This window comes from Lynx rufus, unplaced genomic scaffold, assembly GCF_022079265.1.
Source record: "Lynx rufus isolate CCGP_SWC_20201006 ecotype Redwood Valley unplaced genomic scaffold, mLynRuf1.p SCAF_17, whole genome shotgun sequence".
Lineage (NCBI taxonomy): Eukaryota > Metazoa > Chordata > Mammalia > Carnivora > Felidae > Lynx > Lynx rufus.
This window is the reverse complement of record NW_025814831.1, coordinates 13255544-13277061: the sequence shown is the minus strand read 5'-3', so window position 1 is coordinate 13277061 and position 21518 is coordinate 13255544. Positions and strand designations below refer to the sequence as shown.

Genomic DNA, 21518 nt, shown 5'->3' with positions numbered 1-21518 from the left:
CATGTTACTTAACTAAACTCCTTGGAAGAAAGGATCCTATCTAGCATCTCACACAGCATCTAACATGAAGCCAAGTCGTCGGTTCTCATTAATTACTTAATGCCTGATAAGGCACCTTCATACATTTCACACAAGGCCTGCAAATACCTGGAACCTAAACCTACTGTTGCAAGTACTTAGCACTAACAGTTGTGACTCTAAGAACGACTGAAATCATCAAAGACCTACTGCTTTCATACTGGTGTTATACGTAATAGCTCCCTTTTCATACGTTTGACCAGAATGAATCATCTCATCTCTGGTAGCAAGAACATAACCAAGCATTTTGAGGAAAATACCACTTTTAAGGTGAGTTTCCCAATATTGTTTAAATGCTGAAACTGCGTATAAACTAATCATCAGTCTACAGATGTTTAGAAATAAAACAATGCTTTGCTTCTACAATTCAAGTCTCTATGTACTTTCTTGCAACAAAAGTCAATCTGTCTTTTTCAAAATTGTTTCTCCTGGCAAATATTTTCGCTGTCTGGCCAAGTTTTGTGTTAAAAATAAAGTACAGTATTACAACATCAATCAACATTTAAAGTACTTAATGATCTATGAAAGAAAATATACAGTGATTCTTTTGAAACAACCAAGCCAATCAAGGTCTTATTTATATTATCAAATCAAGAGTGCAGCTTTAAGAAAATAAAATCACATTTGTGTTTACAGATAGAAAAGCAATATTAAGCACTGAGGTAATAAAAGAAAACAGACTGTTAAGAAGAGGCAAGAATGTAAATGGCGAGAATGACTTAAAGACACAACAGAACTGTCTCTTCACTCCCCTTCCCGTCTGTGCAACACTGGCCTCCTGCCTGACCTCTCAAATACCTGCCTGACCTCAAGCATAACCAGAGCTTTCCTGAAGCTAATATTTACTCCACACAAAATGAGTCCAAAGTTCCTACACATTCACACTGCATGACTGCATGGTAACTGTAGCTTTTTACATCAGTAGGGACCGAGGCCACCCAAGCTTTGTCAGATATAATCTGAACCTGATATATTCTACTACTGGGAGTTTAAGTGAGTGTCTGAACAAGTCCTAAGTAGCACAGGGACTCATACTATTTAGCAACTACAGTAAGACACAGAATCTTTAATCTTACCATCATCTGCTGGAAATGACTCAGGTAGATACCTAAAAGAGGATGTGGCCTTAAATATTACATAGCAGCATACCATACAGCACTGGCATGTCCCAGACCAATGAGTTGGCTTAGAATACTGCTTTTTCACTTCCATTAGTCCAGCGCTACCCTAAGCTGTCAGTTCTCTGGCCAATCCCTGGGGTACCCAGTGTGTCCTCTCTGGGTTGGCCGTATGTCTTCAGATAATGCTACAGTTGCTCTGGCATTTTCCCAATAAATATGGCCTTCCCATAGGAGCGATCTTTTCGACATGTAGGGCACAGTACAGAGGATGCTGCCCTATCTTTAAAGGAGACGGAGATATACAGAACAAAATAGAAATCAAACTATAAATAACCATCTTCCTGACAGGACAAAACAAAGTAACATGGAAAGATATGAGCTTTGGTCAAGGGCAAAAAGATCAGAGTTTAAGGGTTCAAATCTCAGTTCCTTTGACTTATAAAATGGAACTCGTATCACCTACTTTACAATTGCTTGTGAAGAGTAAATAAGAGAAGACTAAATGTGACGGAGTATATGTTACATAAAATGTTCATGATGCTCCATCTTGAATTGTTTCCTGGCTGCCCAGCCCCGCCCCCTATGAGATTTAGAGCTCCACGGCTGGCCAAGTTCAACAGAGCAGACACAGGACTTTCAGTTGGGCAGTGGTTTGCCTCAGAAATCATTATCTTGAGGACAACGACCTCACATCATGTAGCTTCCCGTCTTTCATATTCCTAAAACTCTCTCATCTGCTGTCTGTCGTTAGTTTAGGACAACTTCCTTTGGCTTGGCTCGTCCTTTGGTACCCGTGCTTCGGTGGCTCCTGCCTGCCTGCCTCCTTCGTGGCCAAGTCGCTGTTTCTGTCAGCCGGCAGTGTCTCTTTCTGCTGTGCCATCTCCTCCTAATTTTGCCTATTTCTAATTTCTATTTTACATTAATAAAACATTCTGAGGTACCTAATTCCTTTAATTACGTGCCTTGGTGCTACCACACCCAACCCAGATACTAAAGGTGGTACATTTCTAGGCTCCACGGTCACCTTTCTGATAACCTGAGATCACCACCTACTGCAGGCAGCCCTAGAATAGCTTCAACTCTCCGGGAACCCTTAAACCGGAGACTGAACGATGAGATGCCAACTTAGTCAGCGGTTAGACTCAACAAAGCATTATGAACCCCCTGATTACTTGAGGCCCAACTGACAATCCTAAGCACAAGACTCACCTTAGGGAACTGGCAGGGCTCATCTTATAAGCATCACACCATTATATAAATGAGTGTCTATTTGTAAAGCATCATCCATAATCATAAAAGGCTAGTTATGGCCGGAGGTTCAGTCCACAAGAAGTTACTCTTTGGCTCGAGAATACTGTCCTAACACGTCCGAGGGCTTTAGGTAGGATGAACACAGAATGATCAGGGACGCCTAACCATAAAAAGTCAGGTCAGTAAAATCATTTCCCTTGATGACCGACAGGGTGACACCCAACACAACTGGACTGCCTCAACATCCAGGAAAACTAACTGGATAGGCAAGGCCAACTTTTGACTCTGGTTTCACGAGGACCGTGTTAAAACTGAAGCAAGCTGGTCGCGGGAGATGGAAATAGAAGTCACACCCAGTGGAAGCTGGTCTCACTCAACGGCACCAGTGCCTCTGAGAAGACTACACCTGATTCAGCACTAGTGTTGCCAGGAAAAAAAGGAAAAGAAAAAACACCTACTTTGCTTTTTAAGTTCTTCAATTTGTTCTTCCTTTAAATCTAACTGTTCTGTAAGTCTCGATGCCGAATCCAACGCAGCATTTGCTTCATCGAAACGCTCCTGAGGAAGAGAGAAGTTCGTTAAAAAGCAGCCTGGAAGAACTACTTCACAAACTACATGGCTGGAGGACAGAGTCTATCAACCCTCTTCTATTCAGCTGATGAAGTTGTACCACTGTGACCTCAGGCAAGTTCACACAGTAAGTATCAAAGACAGAACTGGTACTTCACAGCACAATACTAGCTCCCTTAGTAAGTAAGTAAGTAAGTAAGTAAGTAAGTAAGTAAGATGCTACTAAAAGATAGTATGGTGACAAAAGGGGGAAAAAAAGCGACAAGAAGAGAATAAAAACTACAAAAAGCAGATATAAAAAAAGTCAAGAAATGTAACAAATGGTCTTTTTAATTTTTGCAAGCCTGATGAGTATAAAATGACATGTCATTACTTTATTAATTTTTATTTCTCTACTAGTGAATGTGAGCATTTTTCTATGTTTATAGGAAATTCATAGGTTTTTTTTTTTAATTAAAAAATTTTTTTAATGTTTATTTGCTTTGAGAGACAGAGAGCGAGCAGTGGAGGGGAAGACAGAATCCCAAGCAGGCTCCACACCATCAGCATGGAACCTGATGCGGGGCTCGAACCTATGAACCGCGAGGTCATGACCTGAACCGAGGACCCAGGCTCCCCAAGGGGTGCTTTTCTGTGAAAACTTCTTTGCATACCTTGCCCATTTCTCTACTAAACTTTCTCTTGTTGTTTGTAAAAGCACCTTGTAGGGTAGACGTGAACCCTTGGTCACCAGTGCTACAAGGATTATTTGCCAGATCTGTCATTTGTCTATTGACTGCATAATACCTTTTGCCATGTACAAGTGTTTAAACTGTCTATAGTAAACATGTCCTATTTTGCTTTCAGATTCTGGAGTTTTAGTCTTGCTCAGGCTCCTCCTTGCCCCTAGACTCTACATGTGGTCTTCCAGGTTTCCTTGCAAAGTTGTTTTAATATTTACACCTTCCAAACAGTGTTTCTCAGTAGGTGTGCTTTTGACATTCCTGGCCCCCACCCACTAAATGCCAGAAGACCCCAACCAAAACCAGCCCCAGGTTTCCGGCACCACTCCCAGTTGAGAATGCAAGCTTTAATACAATTGGAATTTACTTTCGTATATGGTATAAGATAGGGATCCAATTTTATTTTCTTCCATACAGACAGCCAGCTGTGGCAACGTCGTGTATCAGTTGGATAACCTATCCTGTTTCCATGAAGTTGAAATTAGTTTAGGGCTTGGTTTTAAATGCTCAAATGTATCCTAAGCTCTATTTCCGGATTCTCCTTCTGTTCTACTCATCTAGTCAATATTTGATATTTAGTAAGCAAGCCCCTCCTTACTGTTGCTGTTTCACACAATTTTCTTGGCTATCTAGAGTACTCGCCCATGTAAATTTCAGGTCAACTTTTACCTTCTTGAATCAGAGGGACAGTGTTTTTGATGTGTCATCTTAGATAGACGACAGCCCCCAGTTATGCAATCAAACATAATCTAGATGTTGCTGTGAAGGTATTTTGCAAATGTAATCAAAGCCCCTAATCAACTGAATTTAAGGAAGGCATTTATCCTGAATAATCAGGGTGGACCTGACTGAGCTAGTTGAAGCAAGGCTGAGCCTTCCCTCAAAAGGAGAAAAAATTCTTGCTGTAGACTGCAACATCAGCCCTCCCCATGGAGTTCTGTCCTGCTTGTGCTGTTCTTTCTTGACCATCTGTGGAGAATACCTTTGGCCTATGCCTGTGGGTTCCAGCCTGCATGTGATGGGATCTTCCCATTGTGACTACCAACTCCCATAATCACACTGCCAATTCTTTAGAATAAACCTCATAGGTGTGTACCTCTACATATCACATATATCACTGTGGGGGTGTGTTACACACCCCACACCCCCTACTGGTTCTGCTTTTCAGGTTGAACCCTAACTGATACACAGAGGGACTGAGCTAAAGATGTTAAATAAAAAATTTAATATTTGAAATCCACAAAACTAAATTTAGTATAAAAGAAATTTAAATAAACCTTCAACCCCATAATTTTTCAACCCCATAGCATTTCTATTTAAGAAATTATTAAAGCTCAAAACTATGCTAAGACTCTCTCTCAAATTAACACTTAGACTTCATGTATATGTATTATCTACCATTTGTTTGGGTTTTATTTCACTAATTTCAGCTCTTATTTTTACTACTTCCTGCATAGTTTTTGTTCGTTTTCTAAGTATATGTTACATTTTAAACTTAAAAAAATAAACGAATAAAGCTGGTTTAAAAAAAAGATCTGGACTTCTGACAGTATCAGAGACGTGATTCTCTGGACCCACTGGAAACAACTCAAAGTGTTAGATAAAATATCTGTTTAAATGTATTAATGAGCTGACCAGGAAGTAAGCATAAATGGCCAATAAACATATTAAAAGATGCTTGATTTTGGGACGCCAGGGTGGCTCAGTCAGTTGAGGGCCCAACTTCGGCTCAGGTTATGATCTCACAGCTTGTGAGTTCAAGCCCCGCGTCAGGCTCTGTGGTGACAGTTCAGAGTCTGGAGCCTGCTTCAGATTCTGTGTCTCCCTCCCTCCCTCCCCCCCGCTTCTCTCTCTCTCTGACCCTCCCCCGCTCACTCTCTTAAAAATAAAAAAAAAAATTTTAAGATGCTTGATTTCATTAGCAGTCAGACAAATAAAAATTAAAACCACAGGAGGACAGCCCTTCCCACCTAGTCCATTGGCAAAAACTAAAAATACTGAGAATGCCAACTGTTGCTAACGACACAAAACAAGAACTCTCCGGCACCACTGGTAGGAATACATTAGCACAACTGCTTTAGAAAATAACTTGCCATGACTGAATAAAGTTGAAACTGCCCACACATGTCTCAGGACTCAGCAGTTGCAATCAAGATACAGATAAGATAGCAGATAATGGCAATGTCCTTTATCAGTAAAATGGGTAAATAAATTATACATTCATGCAATAAATGCAGCAGTGAAAACAATAAGCCATGCACCCACAGGAACACACAGTAAAATGGCTAAAACTCATCAATATGATAGAATACTAAGTGAAATAAAGCAACTTGCAGATTTATTGAATTTACATACATTTCAAAATTGCATTTATACAGAGTTCAAAACTATGCAAAACCATACAGTGTACCATATGGAGATGCAAACATATGTGATAACCATACAGAAAAACAAGGGGTGTTAAGCATAACGTTTTGGACTAGTGGTTCTCTCTGAAGTAGTAATGATGGGAGGAGATATGGAGGATGCATCAGGAACTTCCAAGGACAACATTTCTTTCCTTCTACCGGGTGGCAAGGGGTTATCTGCAGTATTGCTATTCTTATATTGTATATGTATTATCTAAATACTGTTCTGCAGCCACTCGGTAATTAATAAAAATTTCAAAACTTTATGTCTTCTTTTATTAGGAATTTAATAGACCTGAACAACATATTTACTACTAACAACAGGTAAACAAATCTCATTACTTTCCACCAGCTATCAACAAAGTCTACTTATAACTTAGAAAAGTTCACCTTAAATTCTTAAAGTAAATCACTTTCATGTCATCTCTCTTCATGGGGGTTCATTTTATCTACATTTTATATATGATTCTTGTACATATGAAATCTAATAAAGGTACTTTATTGTTATTTTTTTATTTTAGAGAATGCACACATGCATGTGAGCAGGTGAGAGGGACAGAGGGAGAAAAAAAGAGAGAGACAGAGAGAGAGAGAGACAGACAGAGAGAGAGAATCTTAAGCAGGCTCCATCCACACTCAAAGTAGAGCCCAATGTGGGCTCAATCCCACGACCCTGGGATCGTGACCTGAGCCAAAATCAAGAGTCGGATGCTAAACTGACTGAGACACCCAGGCACCCAAAAAAAGGACATTTTAAAGGATTATGCTGCAAAAGAAAAAGATCTAAAGGATAATCTACATTATTTTAATCCATGTGAAATAAAGTGCTCAATGTATCTAGTTGAAAAAAGAAAACTATAGTTACAAGTGTAGATTAATTTTTTTAGTGTCCCCTAAAACATTCATCTATGCTAAAAAATTAAAATTTCCACCATCTTGGGGTGTCTGCATGGCTCAGTTGGTTAAACATCTGACTCTTGACTTCGGCTCAGGTCATGATCTCATGGTTCGTGAATTCTCAAGTCCTGCATCAGGCTCTGCAATGACAGTGCACGGAGCTTGCTTGGGATTCTCTCTCCGCCCCACCCCTGCATGTTCACTCTCTCTCTCCCTCTCAAAAATAAATAAACGTAAATAAATAAATAAAAGTAAAAATAAATACAAATAAAAATTCCCATCATCTTACATGTGTTTTGTCTCCTCGAAACTCTAAGTCACACGGAGAAAACCCTGAATAGCCCATCCATCATTAGGCCAAAACATAGGGTAACAAGTAGCCACTCAAACAACATTTACTAAAATTAACTGTTTAGGAGATTATTTCTAAAACAAAAACTCTACAATTGTTCATGAATAATAATACATACAAGAGAAAATTATTTTGACCAACCTGTAATGACATCAGTTTTCCTTCTAAATGTTCTGCCTTTTTCTTCCATTCAGCTATAAGCTGTTTGTGCTTTTCTAGTTCGGCAGAATACATAGCTTTTTCCTCTAAGGAGAAAAAAAAGTTACATTAGTATTTGGCAATTATGTGATAAAATTAGCATTTTAAACCACTTGAAAAGTTTTTTTTAACACGTATACTTTTATTTATCTTTGAGAGAGCGTGACAGAGAATTTGAAGTGGGCTCCGTGCTGACGGCGAAGAAGCCAATGCGAGGCTTGAACTCATGAACCGTGACATCATGACCAGAGCTGAAGGCAAACGATTAACCGATTGAGCCACCCAGGTGCCCCCAAACCACTTGCAATTTTAATAGTTCAACAAAAACAGTTCAAATGTCTCAACAAGAAAATTATATATGCCCTAGTTTTTACTCTGCCATAAATCCTTCTCCACTTTGTCCATCATGCAAACTCTTCCCTCTTTTCAGAACGCCACTCAAATATCTTCTCCTTGGCAAAGCCTTCTCTATGGCCATGTAACTCTGTACACATGTCCATTCTAGTTAGGTATAGCCGGCCTAGATACTTCTTATTTTAAAATTCAAGATTTCGGGGCGCCTGGGTGGCTCAGTGGGTTAAGCAACTGACTTCAGCTCAGGTCGTGATCTCACAGTTCGTGGGTTCGAGCCCCGCATCAGGCTCTGTGCTGACAGCTCAGAGCCTGGAGCCTGTTTCGGATTCTGTGTCTCCCTCTCTCTCTGTTCTTCCCCTGCTCGTTCTCTGTCTCTGTCTCTCAAAAATAAATAAATGTTCAAAAAAAAATTTTTTTTTAATAAAAAAATAAAAAAATAAAATTCGAGATTTCAACCATGAGTAAGCCTGAAGATCTACATATGTATGAATTTAAAAGTGTACTTAGGCACAAAATTATAACCCCTGTTACTTCATAAGCCTCATATCCCCTAATCACCTGCCCCTCACTAGCAGTTAATTCACTGCCAATCACTGCTGAATGTATGAATAAACAAACGGATGGGTACAATGAAGGACCTAAAGGAGGTACATTTGAGGATGGTGGGTAGATATGAAAAAGCATATTTGGTTATCAGCATAAAACTGCTCTATGGTCATAGCTACCGTGTCTCCAGAAAAGTATTTTCCACCCGGACTAGAAACTGTAGTTACCTCAAAGTCGAGATGAATAACTGAGAACAAGCTAATCAATATTCAAAGGACAGTGATTCCCAATGATTAATTCTCTGAAGCATATTTAACCTCTGACCAGTATTTCAAAGCTTAAGCATTGTTTCTAGTGATCCTTTCTTCATCACATGATCATCCTTTCTATGTGACTTCATCCTTTCCCAACTCTCACCTTCACGGATCATATGATACCAAAACATGTTTTTAATAATTACCATATGGAGTTCATGTTCTCCAGGCCTAACCATAAAAAGTCTACATTGACTGGTTTCCTCCTACAAGTGGGTAACCTTTCAAAGACTTCCCCATGCCTATTTTAAAATAGCACCAAAATAAGCCCAAATTCCCAGGAACTACAATAATTTATCTTCACTGAAAGCCTGACCGCACAACTCACCTTGCTGGAAATGCTCTAGCACCATCTGCAGGTTGGAGAGCGACAGAGCGTACTGCTTCACTTGCTCCCGAGAGACGGACAGCTGCAGGGCGGTTTCGTCCCTTTGCCTGGAGACCACATTCAGCTGCTCCTGCAAGGACTCTACCTGCAAACTGGCTTGATGGCTTCAAACAAAAAGAATGCAAGTCAAGTTGTTTCTGTTTACTTTAACCACATAAAACATCTTCCCTACTTCCAATCGAGCCACCCAAGTGCCTCCATTTTAACCATTTTTAAATGTGCAGTTCAGTGGCACTAAGTATATTCGCACTGTTAGGCAACCATCACCACCACCATCTCTAGAACTTCATTTCCCCAGGGGACGCTCCACATCCGTTAAACAATAACTCTCCACTCCCAGCAACGATCATTCCACTTTGTCTCTATGAATTTAACCCTCCTTACATCTTATTGCATTAAACTCATGTTAGATTTCAAAGAAACTTGAAGAGTCCCTCTGATCTTTGTTCTCCCTGTTTTGTTAATTCACTCATTCTTCCCATGAAAATGACTTTGAACAAATGGCAGTCATTTTAAAGATTAGAAGCTGGACTAAACAAGAAGCGTCAGTATAATAAAAATTTACAAATAAGCTGGACTAAACAAGAAACACCAGCATAATAAGAATTTACAAATAGCCTGCAACTTTCATGTTTCCAGGCTAAAACTCTAAGATGTAATTTACCATAAAATTGTAAGTTGCAGGGGGCCTTGGAAGTTATTTTGTCCAGCTTCCAACCCAACAAGCAATGGATTCTGACACCTCCTTGGCTTTTGACACTTGCACTTATGGTGAACTCACAACTTCCCAAAGGCTATCCCATTGACAAAATTTTCTGATTACGAGTTAATTCCCTTTACTATCGTCTTTCTTTCTCCTTACGTTAAATAAAACAACTCCTACCCCCGCCACAAATAATCAATCGGAGATTCTGAAGAGATTTATGTAGCACCTACCCAGGCTTAGGTCATTGATGTACTTCCTTGACGTATAATGATTGCAAAAAAAACAAAAACAAAAACAAAACACTGCAATAGCCTTTCCTGGGTTTTTAATATCCAGTTAATAAATTCTTATTCAAGAGCAGTCCCTTAGAGCCCACTAAGGGGCAGCTCACTTTGAAGAAACTTTACACAACTGCACCCCCTTGTGGGAAGAGTAGTAAATTAATAATTAGGAGACTGAACTCTGCCCTCAGATGTTCCCGGACTTTATGCAACGTTGCTGGTTAGCATATCACTCAACAGTGATTTTAAGGATGAGATGAGCCATGATGTCACTCAAAAAGTTAATACCAGGTGTTACTATAGTTAGGTAAGGGCTCAAAATACTACAATCTGGTTTATAGATCTGAGTCACTCATTCAACAAGTACTACTGAACATCTATTAAACTACATGTAAGAACATGTGCTGCGGGAAGGTACAAAATAAAGGGCATCATCCTTACTCCCAGTGACCTTACATTCCACTGGATGGGTGATGACAGAAGATGGGTCAACAATGACCTGTACCCTAAAGTAAAATAGAAGTGTACTACCAAAGACTCAAACGAAGCACTATGCAGATTCAAAAGAAAAACATCACACCAGGGTTTGGTTTTGAATTGGAGGAGTGGGATGCTAAATGAAGCATTTTTCATGAAGGAAATGCTATTTGAAGAGGTGGGATTAACAGAAGTGTTAGGAATCAGGCCCGCTCTTCAGGTGGAGGAACATAACGAAAAAGCAGAAGAAACAGGAAAACGGTAGCCCTAACTAAAGGACTAAGACACTTTGGCTGCATGGAGATGACAGTGCGAAATTAGGCTAAGGTGGCAGAGAGCCCAGAGACAGCGTGCACGTGCACAAGCAGTAGAGGGAGAGAGAATCTTTTTTTTTTTTTTTAAACATTCAGGAACTTTTTTTTTAATATTTATTTTTGAGAGAAAGAGAGAGAGAGAACGCATGTATGTGCGTGCGTGAGTAGGGGCGAGGCAGAGACAGACAGGGAGACAGAATCCGAAGCAGGTTCCAGGCTCTGAGCTGTCAGCACAGAACCCGACATGGGTCCCGAACTTACAAACCATGAGATCGTGACCTGAGCTGAAGTCAGATGCTTAACCGACTGAGCCACCCAGGAGCCCTGAGGGAGAGACAATCCTAAGCAGGCTCCATGCCCAGTGCAGAGCCCTAAGGGGGGAACTTAATTTTACAACCTGTGAGGTCACGACCTGAGCCGAAATCAAGAGCCAGACACTTAACTGACTGAGCCACCCACATGCCCTCAAAACTATTTTAATTAGAGAAAAATAAGGGCCCGAAAATTCGAAGATTATCAATTTTATAGTCTGAGGATGTTTTCCCATTTCTGCCAATGTGAAACACATGCACAAATGTTCACTCATTGTTTTAGTTCTCATCTGAAGTAAGTCTTTCTGAAACTAAAGGTACAATAGTATTCCCTGCAAAGGTGGGGAGTTCGTCTCAAAGTGTTGCCTCTACTGGCCTACAATCTCTTCGCAGACAGAGGTAATCTGTGATCTCCTTAGATCTCCCTCAGCATCATACACAGTAAAAAAAAAACAAAAAAAAAAAAACAAAAAAAAAGAAAGAAAGAAAGATGTATTTACCACTAATGGAAATATACATGGACATGATTTTCTGGAAGATTATTTGCCAGTACATCTCAAAAATTTTAAAAACGCCCTTTGAACCAGAACTGCCAGTTCTCAAAATTTATGCTAAGGAACTCATTTGTCATTAACACAAAAATACCTATCTTGGGATATCATGGCAGCACTCTTAGTAATTTTGAAAAGTTGAAACATTTCTAAGTGTCCAATAATAAATGACTGGATTAAAGAAATTATGGAAAATCCAAATAATGGTATACGATGTAGCCATAAAATGGTATTGCAGAAACATGTGCTTTGTGAAACAAGGTTTAACTCATATTATTAAGTGCAAAGGTTACAAAACAGTATGAATAGTATGATCTCAACTTTGTTTTAAAAATACATATATAATATGTACACACATGTACAAGAAGCACGTGAAAGCATAAAAAAAGGATGATCTCTGGGTGGGTGGGACAGTGACTTTATGATCTTTTTGGTTTATGAAATTTCCCTGAAGTGGAAAATATGTTTTGGTAATAAGCAGGAAAAAAAAAAAAAACAAAAAAAAAACCACACCTCATTGAGAGACAGAACATTTTAAAATATGTTAAGCAGGGAATCAATCATGTGGGTGTAATGAGGCCTCCGTAAAAACTCACAAAGAGAGGGCTGATGAGTGGTGGGAGATGTGGAGAGAGGTGCTTGTTGGGAGAGAGCTAGAAGGTCTCTCCCAAGAGAAACCAGGCCTTACCCTACAGATCTCTTCCACCTGGCAGCTTCTGAGTTAAAACCTTTTATAATAAACGGCATTCTAGCAAAAATAAAATTTTGGATAAAAACAGAAGTACGGAGGGACCTAGTAACTGAAAATTTCTAACAAACCAAGAGTTAATTCATACTGACCTACTTCTTCACCTTGCTACTTCTTTCACTCTCTCCCTTCTAATATCCAAAACCTGCTCAACCTTAGATCATTTGATTAAGAATAAAATCACACAAATCAAATTAGTTCTTTGGGAGCCTGACAAAGCTAATTAAAATCAGTCAGAATTTAAGTCTAAACTCCTAAAATGATGAGAGGCAATTATCTCAATAGTTAGATTCAGAGAGAGCTAGTACACTTATGAAAAAAAAAATAAAATGTTTTGGTTTTTTGGTTTTTTTTAAAAAAAAAAAGGGGGGGAAAGAAAGATTCAGAGAGAGCTGTCTGAATGCCAGATACGGTCAAGAGTTCCACACCTTAGTGTAAAACCCACACACATACTCTGAGCCTGACCTTGGGCAGGTTACTAAACCTCTCTACCCTCTGTATCTTCATCTGTAAAATGGAGATAATGACTCTGTAAGAACAAAATTAAGTAAGCTAGGGAAAATGCTTACTAATCCTGACGCTCAAGAAGTGTTCAGTTAACGTGAGTGCTATGAAGGGGAAAAGTTACCTTGCATTTTCCATCGCATTAGAAGATGAAACTAGCTTTTCCTCCAATACTGTGACTTTTTTTCTCAGTTTGGCCTCTCTATCTTCTGCAGCCAAAGCTTCACGGGTGTAAGAATCCTCTGATTCTAAAAGATGGTTACGCAATCTCTCTAGCTCCTGGTTTAAGCGTAATTCTTTGTCGCGTAAATGTTGAACCTAGGCAGAGGACATGTCTTTATTTTTCTTCTATAAAATGTTCCCCTTTCCCCTCTACAAGCCACTTTGTTATCAGATCTTCTGCCCATTACTGAAGTCTATCAATTATATACTAACTTCTCATATTGTAAGATGTATTTGTATTAGAAAAAAGTCTAAATTCACCTTGAATACTCATCTGGAAGTTTTACTTTGTAAGATCTCATCCCCTGTGGCTATAATGGAAATGGAATTGTGCAAAGTACTGGGTTCTTTGTGACAGATCGCCTTTTCAGTAAAAATCTCATTTTTACATACGTTTTGGGTGAGAAATTTTTAATTTTTTTACACTGAAGTGTATTTAACAATGTTATGCTAGTTTCAAGTGTATAATACAGCGATTCAACAACTCTACATTCTACTCTGCTCACCGTTAAGTGTACTTATCTGACACCATACATTACAATATTATTGACAATACTCCCTATGATGTATTTTACATCCCTGTGACTTATTTACAACTAGAAAATTTTACCTCTTAATCCACTTCACCTAATTCGCCCCTCCCCTCTAAAAACCACCAGTTTGTTTCCCATATTTATGACTCTGTTTCACTGCTTTGTTTTTTTGATTCTACATAAGTGAAATCACATGGTACTTTCTTTTCTGCATCTGACCTATTTCTCTTATCATTATACTCTCTAGGTCCATCCACACTGTTGCAAATATCAAGATCACATTCCTTTTTATAGGTAATATTCAACTGTGTGTGTGTGTGTGTGTGTGTGTGTGTGTGTGTGTTGTATCACATCTTCTTTATCCACTCATCTATCGGTGGACACACTAGGGCTGCTTCCGTACCTTGGCTATTGTAAATAATGCTGCAATAAACATAAGGGTGCATGTATCTTTTCTGAATTTGTGTTTTCATTTTCTTTGGGTAAATAACCAGTAGTGGACTACTGGATCGTATGGTATTTCTATTTTTAGCTTTTTGAGGAACCTCCGTACTGTTTGCCACAGTGGTTGCACCAATGGGAAAATTTTATTTTATATCCAAGATATGCCATGGTTTTCACTTTTGGAAACTGAAATAAAATGCACTCCAGGAGATCAAAATCAGACCATAGCACGTCAGAGGAAGACTTAGAAAAGAAATCATCTAAGAGAGAAATTAATTTTAATTGATAAATCATGCTGCTTTAGCTGCTTTTCTTACTTAAAAGTTATTAAGCTTATTGCTTAAATCACTGTTTCCTTAAAGAGAAAGCATACCTCGTTCTGTAAAGCAGTGTTTTCCATTTGTTTCTGCTTCAGGGCCAACATGACCTGGTCTCTCTCCTGTTGAAACTTAACGGTCTTCTCTTGCATCGACTTAACTGCATTTAAAAGCTGATTTAACTCCCCAGTCTTGCCCTTTTGGAAAGAAAATAACTTTCACTTTAAGAAAAATACAGAGACATTTTCTTCATTAAATAATTCTGAAATATAGTTAACCATGTCAAGGTCATCAAAAAACTGTCACCGTCTAGAGGGGCCTGAGGAGGCGTGACTCTAGACATAATGCGGTGCCTGGGTGGCGTCATGAAGAGAAAAAAGACTTTGGGAAAAAAATTCTAATGAAGTATGAACTTTATACTTCAAAAATGTAATAATGATGTAATGATTGATGTAAAAATGATGTAATAATACATCAATATTGGTTACTTAGTTGTTACAAATGTACCATGGTAACTCAAGATGTTAACAAATACGGGAAACCGGGTTTGAGGCATACGGGACTCTACTCTCTTTGCAACTTCTCAAATAATCAAGGTATTCTGAAAGAAGAAGTTTATCAGAAATGTTTTTAAAAGAATTCAAAAGATACAATCTCTTCAAATTTACCCCGTGAACAACAAAGTGTTCCCAGATCCCAAAATCCCTCAAGAGAGGATGAGTATGTGCGTGTATGCTCATTCACTGGGCACACACACCTGTCACTAGAGAAAGCACGAGTCACTGGCGGTGAAGAGATGGGAAAGTCATTTCCACAGTTCTGTTTTCTGAAGAAAATTATTAATTGCTACTAAGCTCTTTTTTTTCCTACTTAAATTAACCTGTTGCTAAAACATATTTGGAGAGACACAGTAATTTGGGGGAGAAACCCTCCAGGTACCTGTGAGAAAAATTCATTTAGAACTAATCACAAGAGCTTGAGATGAGTATTTCTCAATCAACAACTTCACATTCCCCTTCAAAGACAATTATCAATGAAGTCAGTTGACCCGCTGGAACCCCTCCTCCCCCCCAATTCTCTCCTACAAAACTCCACCCCCAACACACCTGCTCTTTTTCTTTCAGTAGCTGCTCAAAAGCAAGAGCCTTTTCCTTCATTGAATGGCACTCAAACTCTTTTTCTCGAAGCATCATGGAGAACTTCATATTAGTCTCCTGTAAAGCTTGATACTCCATTTCCTTTTCCCTGGTTGTTTCTACTATTTTTTCATTTTCCTCTTTCAGTTTACAAATGTCCATCTCTAAAATCAGTATCCGCTCCTTCAGGTTTGTTACCGCCTGCCTCAAAAGTTCATTTTCATTCACTTTGTTAGTGAAATTTTCATTCAATGAAAGTAACTGATCGCTTTTGGCTTTGATTAAGAGGTCTTTCTCCTTAAGGGACTTTTGTAAAACATCTTGTTTCTCCTTTAGCTGCTTAATTTCTGAATCGGTCTGTTCGTGTTCTTTTCTTTCCAGCTCTGAGGAGGCAGCAATCGAATCGGACAACCTGTGATTATTTTCCTGGAGCGTTTTGATTGTCGCATCTTTTTCCTGCAGTGATTTTCTTAGTTCTTCCAGCTCTCGTGTAGAAGCCTCGCTCGATGGGTCGGGCTTGACTGTTCGAAGAGACTCTGCTGACTGGGAAGAGAGCGATGATCCCGAGGACAGCTGAGGCGAAATAATATCAAGTTTCCCTAACAGAAGATCTTTGGTGTTGCAAAGCTGCCCTATGCTGTGCTGAACTTGTGCTAATTCCTGCCCAAAACTTCTGAGTTTGGTTTCATTCTGTTCGTAACTCTGGATCAGGCCAGTGTAGTCCACTTGTAACTTAGAATTATTATCGCTGTCAACCAAAACTTGTGCCTGAAGCTGATGCAGTTCTTCCTGAAGTTGGGCGGACTCGTGCTGCATATTCTGGACCGTGGTCATCACCTGCTGTTTCCACTCTTCCATTTTCTTTACTTGCTGTTTCAATTTGTCCCGTTCCTGTAGGAGCTCCTCGAACTGGTTACTATTGACACCTCCGACCTCGTTACCAGTGCTGGATGTTTGTAAAACCGTCAACAGGGTCTGGCATTTCTGACTCAAGGCATCTATTTCAATGTCTTTTTCTCGAATGATGCGTGATAAATTCTGCACGGTTTCTCTGAACATATCTTGACCACCACCTTCGGATCGAGCGGCCAATTTTTTATTTTCATCTTGCAGCTTCACAAGAGCTGCTTCTTTGGCAGCAACTATATCCATCATTTTGTGGTATTCTGTTTTCAGCTGGCTATTTTCCCTGGTCTTCTCGCTCAAAACAGCTAATACTTGTTCCCGCTCCATAGCATAGGCCTGCAGCTGCTGCTGAAGGTAAACGACATCCTGGGTGTAGGAAGCCGAAGAAATTCTAGCGTGAAGAGCTTGTATCTCCACGTCCTTCTGCTGGATGATCTGCGTTAGCTTCCCCACCTCATCTTTGGACAGCTGATCGATCTGTTTCGTTAAGGATATGTTCTTTTCATTTAGGAGCTTAATCTCCAATTCTCGTTCTTTTATTCCTTTCACTAATCTCTCCGTTTCAGCTTTAGATAAATCATGCTTTTCGCCGCCATTTTCTATATTGAGGCTCCGTACTTTTGTTTCTGGAAACAGATCAGAATTCTCTGTTTGAACATCCTGCCTTTCTTCATGCAACTGGGTTTTGATGTGTTCAATTGTTTTGTGCAAATTCCTAATCTCCTCATCTTTCTCCAAAAAGAGCTGGGTGTGTGTGACAGTCATTTGCTCGTGCTGGCATTTAAACTCATCCATTTCCTTCTTCTGTTCCTCTAAAGACTGAAGCAGCTGCAGTTTACTCTGGTTTTGATCTTCAATTACCTTTTGATGATGTTTTATTTCCTCCTCGAGATTACCCTTTATCACATTCAGCTGCAACACTTCCGACTCGAGCTCTGTGACGCTATCGAGGGGCTTAGGCTCCGCCACAGGTGCAGCTCGACTCTGCTGGTCCCGGAGTCGTTCCAGTTCCTCTTTCAGATGATTGTTTTCTTCTTTCATGGACCCAAGGCTTCTGTCTTTTTCCTCTATGGTTTGCTTTAAAACTTCATTTTTTCTTAAGGCCTCAGTATGTTTATCTAATTCCTCCTGAAGCTCTGAACCTCTTTCTTTAAGTTTTTCAATAAAAATTTCCTTCTCGCTTAGAAGCTGTGTCAATTGCTTCTGCCCTTCTAGACTAGATGACAAAATTGCCTTCGTTTCCTTACAATCAGTATCCATCTGTTCAAGGTTCTTTTTGAGTTCTGCTATTTCAAAGTCTTTCTCTTGACTGAGTTTCATTAACTGCTGCTGTTCCAGCTGTAAAGCAGAGGTACTCACATCACGTGCCTTTGATAGTTCTTTAATCATCTGCTCATACTTATTGGCTTCTTCCAACCGCCTCTCTTCAGCCCGACTCAATTCCGCTTCTAACTGTCCTTTTTCCATTTTTAGAACCTCCACAATAGTGTTTCTTTCCAGAGAAATCTGACTGCTACCAGCAATGGATTCCTCCAACTGACGTCTTACATCCTCACACGCTAAAGCCAACTTTTCATTTTCCATTTTGAGATCAAAGGCAACTTTGTTTAAATTGTCATTGAGCTGCTCTATTTCTGAAAGACTTTGCTTTAAGCTTCTGACTTCGGCTTCCCTTTCTTTAAGTAAGTCAACCTTAAAATCACTGCCAGAGTCTCGATTTAGAGATTGAGTTAACTCATCCCTGACTCTGGAAAGCTCTTCCTCGTTTTGTTTAATATGCTCCTTAAGTCCAAAGTTCTCCTTCTGCATATTTAAATTACTTTTTTGTGATTTATTTAGCTGATCTACTAAATCTTCTACTTTATCCTCAAGCTTCTGCTTGGCTAAGTGCAGATCATTCAGGACCAGTTCACTTTGAACTAACTTTTCTTTCTGCACATCCAACTCTTTAGTCATGTTCCTTTTATCAACTTCAAGTTGATGGACTCTCTTTTTTTCATCATTTAGATCTTTTTTCAGTTTACTAATGATGTTGTCTTCCTCATTTTGTTGTTTTGATAGCTGATCTTTCATCAGAATCACGTGCTGAAAAAAATAATTTGCATGGTAACGTTACGGCATTCTCTCATTTTGGTCACCTAAAGAAAATTTTGTAAAATGTCATAAATAATAGAAGAATAATCTTCAGATATTTCTAATCCTTCTTAAAACAATACTTTTTAAAAAAATCTCAACAAAGGTAAATGGTATATGTTGTTCATCTTCAACTCGTAAAATACTGAAGCAGGAGTCAATAAACTACAGCCCAGGGCCCAAATCAGGCCTGTCACCTGGTTTTGTAAATCAAGTCTTATTGAAACACAGCCACATTCATTGTTTACATACCACAAGGGCAGAGTGGAGCACGACCGAGAGCACTAAATGGCCTGCAACACCAAAAATATTCACTATCTAACCCTTTCCAGAAAAAGTTTGCCAACCGCTATGACTAGATTATCAATGAAGCAAAATACCGATTAAATCACAAATTTAAATCACACCCATCGCTTTTGCCTGTTACCCCAGTGTTCAGTCTACTGAGAACAATGTGCTGCCACGTTGTTTCTAACATCATGTACCTGTGTGGCTTCTTGGTTCTGTCTGTCTAATTCCTCTAGCTCAGCTAGCAGTGTTTCCTTCTCGGTAAGACTCTGACTGAGTTCCTGTTCTTTTGCCTCCAAAGTCAGCCTTAAATTGTGTAATGTGGAATCCAAATCCATGTCTCTTCCAGTTGTACTTTTAATTACTTCATATTCATTGTTCAATTTTAGAAGTGATGCCTGGAGTTCTTCCTTAAATGACAAGGGAAAAAAACAACATACACTGTCAGTTGGAAGAAAACACCAAAAGATTACTTCTATCTATGCATCTATATCTATGTCTATATCTATATCTACCTATCTACATACACGCGCGCGCACGCGCGCGCGCACACACACACACACACACACACACACACACACACCCACCCTTGGCAATCTATTCCCAGATGCCTGTGTCAGAAACATTACTGAATAACACTTCAGCAATGATATAGAAAATTCAGCAAACCAGACTTCCCTCACGTGCAATTTTATGTGCACCTTCAGGCCAATATTTCTATAAGATCAGAAATAACATCGGACAAGATGGAATGGCTGTTTAAGTTTCCAGTTCCAGCTTCCTCTTTACCCAAAAACTTTCCCATTTGGGAGCCTTCCTGATTCCACCCCCCACTGCTGTCTTCTCTTCTGTCTGCTCCTTCCCTCCCACCACACACAGTTTTTAAAACGTCCCACATCTTCTGGGCCTCTGCACTTCCTTCCCCTAGCGGCCAATCACCAATAGCCACAAACCACATAAAAATCTATAAAATTCAATGCTCATTCGTTCTAAAGTTTGTCCTCTCTAATTAGAACACAAAAGGCTTCTTTTCCCTCATAAAAGGAATTTCCCTTATTAAGGGGTCCTGTCAGAACATGAAACTTTTGTATCATCCAAGAAAGTAGACTCCTTCCTTCTTTTCCCATCTAACTTGAACACAGACTAGGTTCCCCTCTTGGAAGCCTAACATCCCTAAAGATCTATCTATAATTTTTAAACTATATCTTATGTTCTGTTCTACTGGTATTTAATGCTTTTCTTCCAAACTCCAGAAGTGGAACAGTTCTCTTTGCTTCAACACTTTCAACCTTAGATTATGATATCTGTGGTACAACAACTTTAGAATCTTCTTTCATTGATAGAGAAAACTCAAACTTCTTTTTTTTAAGGTTTACTTATTTATTTTGAGAGAGCGAGAACAAGCAGGGGAGGAGAAGACAGAGAGGGAGAGAGAATCCCAAGAAGACTCTGTACTGTCAGCATGGAGTCTGACGCAGGGCCCAAACTCACGAACCCCGTGAGTTCATGACCTGAGCTCAAACTCACAAACCCCATGAGTTCGTGACCTAAGCCCAAACTCATGAACCCTGTCAGTTCGTGACCTGAGCCAAAATCAAGAGCTGGACGCTTAACCCAATGAGCCACCTAGGCACCCAAGAAAAAGAAAACTTCTATGGAATCTACTTTAAAGTAAGAATCTCAAAATTCTACAAATAGACTATACATACCTTACCAGGAGTTCAGCGAAAACTAGACTAGAACAGCTGCCTCATGATTCCCATTTCTCTTCCAATTCAAAAGTTTATTCTGAACTATAGTTGATGAAAATAGCATTCTCTTATCTTTCTAGATTTATATGTCAATCAGGAGAACCCCAAAAAGTTTTTTCAGGTAGACGTTATGAACATACACAGCCTTGCAGTTACATTTGGCATTCTTTTTTTCTTTCTTAACAATTAAAAAAAATTTTTTTTTAACTTAAAGTTTGTTTCTTTATTTACTTATTTATTTATTTGGGGTGGGGGGGAGAGAGAGAGAGAACGAGTGCAAGAGCCAGTCGGTAGGGGCAGAGACAGAGAGAGAGCAAATCCTAAGCAGGCTCCGCACTGTCAGCACAGAGCCTGATGCAGGGCTCAAATTCATGAACTGTAAGATCATGACCTGAGCCGAAATCAAGAGTTGGATGCTTAACCAGCTGAGCCACCCAGGCACCCTGGTATGGCCTAGCATTCTTTTTTTTTTTAATTTTTTTTTTTAACGTTTATTTATTTTTGAGGCAGAGCGAGACAGAGCATGAACAGGGGAGGGGCAGAGAGAGAGGGAGACACAGAATCTGAAACAGGCTCCAGGTTCCGAGCGGTCAGCACAGAGCCCAACGCAGGGCTCGAACTCATGGACCATGAGATCATGACCTGAGCCGAAGTCGGACGCCCAACCGACCTAGCCACCCAGGCGCCCCTGGCCTAG

General features: G+C 39.6%; 1 protein-coding gene across 2 annotated transcripts in view; it reads right to left on the bottom strand.

Moving 5' to 3' along the window:
• The window catches only part of TRIP11 (thyroid hormone receptor interactor 11), a 62859-nt gene that overhangs the window by 14205 nt on the left and 27136 nt on the right, over positions 1 to 21518 (bottom strand). For both annotated transcript variants that reach the window (XM_047080209.1, XM_047080210.1), the window contains exons 10-16: positions 19268 to 19480; positions 15714 to 18734; positions 14664 to 14804; positions 13216 to 13409; positions 9140 to 9303; positions 7541 to 7644; positions 2909 to 3008 (exon numbers count right to left, since the gene is read on the bottom strand). In XM_047080209.1, coding sequence (XP_046936165.1) covers positions 2909 to 3008; positions 7541 to 7644; positions 9140 to 9303; positions 13216 to 13409; positions 14664 to 14804; positions 15714 to 18734; positions 19268 to 19480 — 3937 coding nt within the window. The remainder of the gene's footprint in view (positions 1 to 2908; positions 3009 to 7540; positions 7645 to 9139; positions 9304 to 13215; positions 13410 to 14663; positions 14805 to 15713; positions 18735 to 19267; positions 19481 to 21518) is intronic.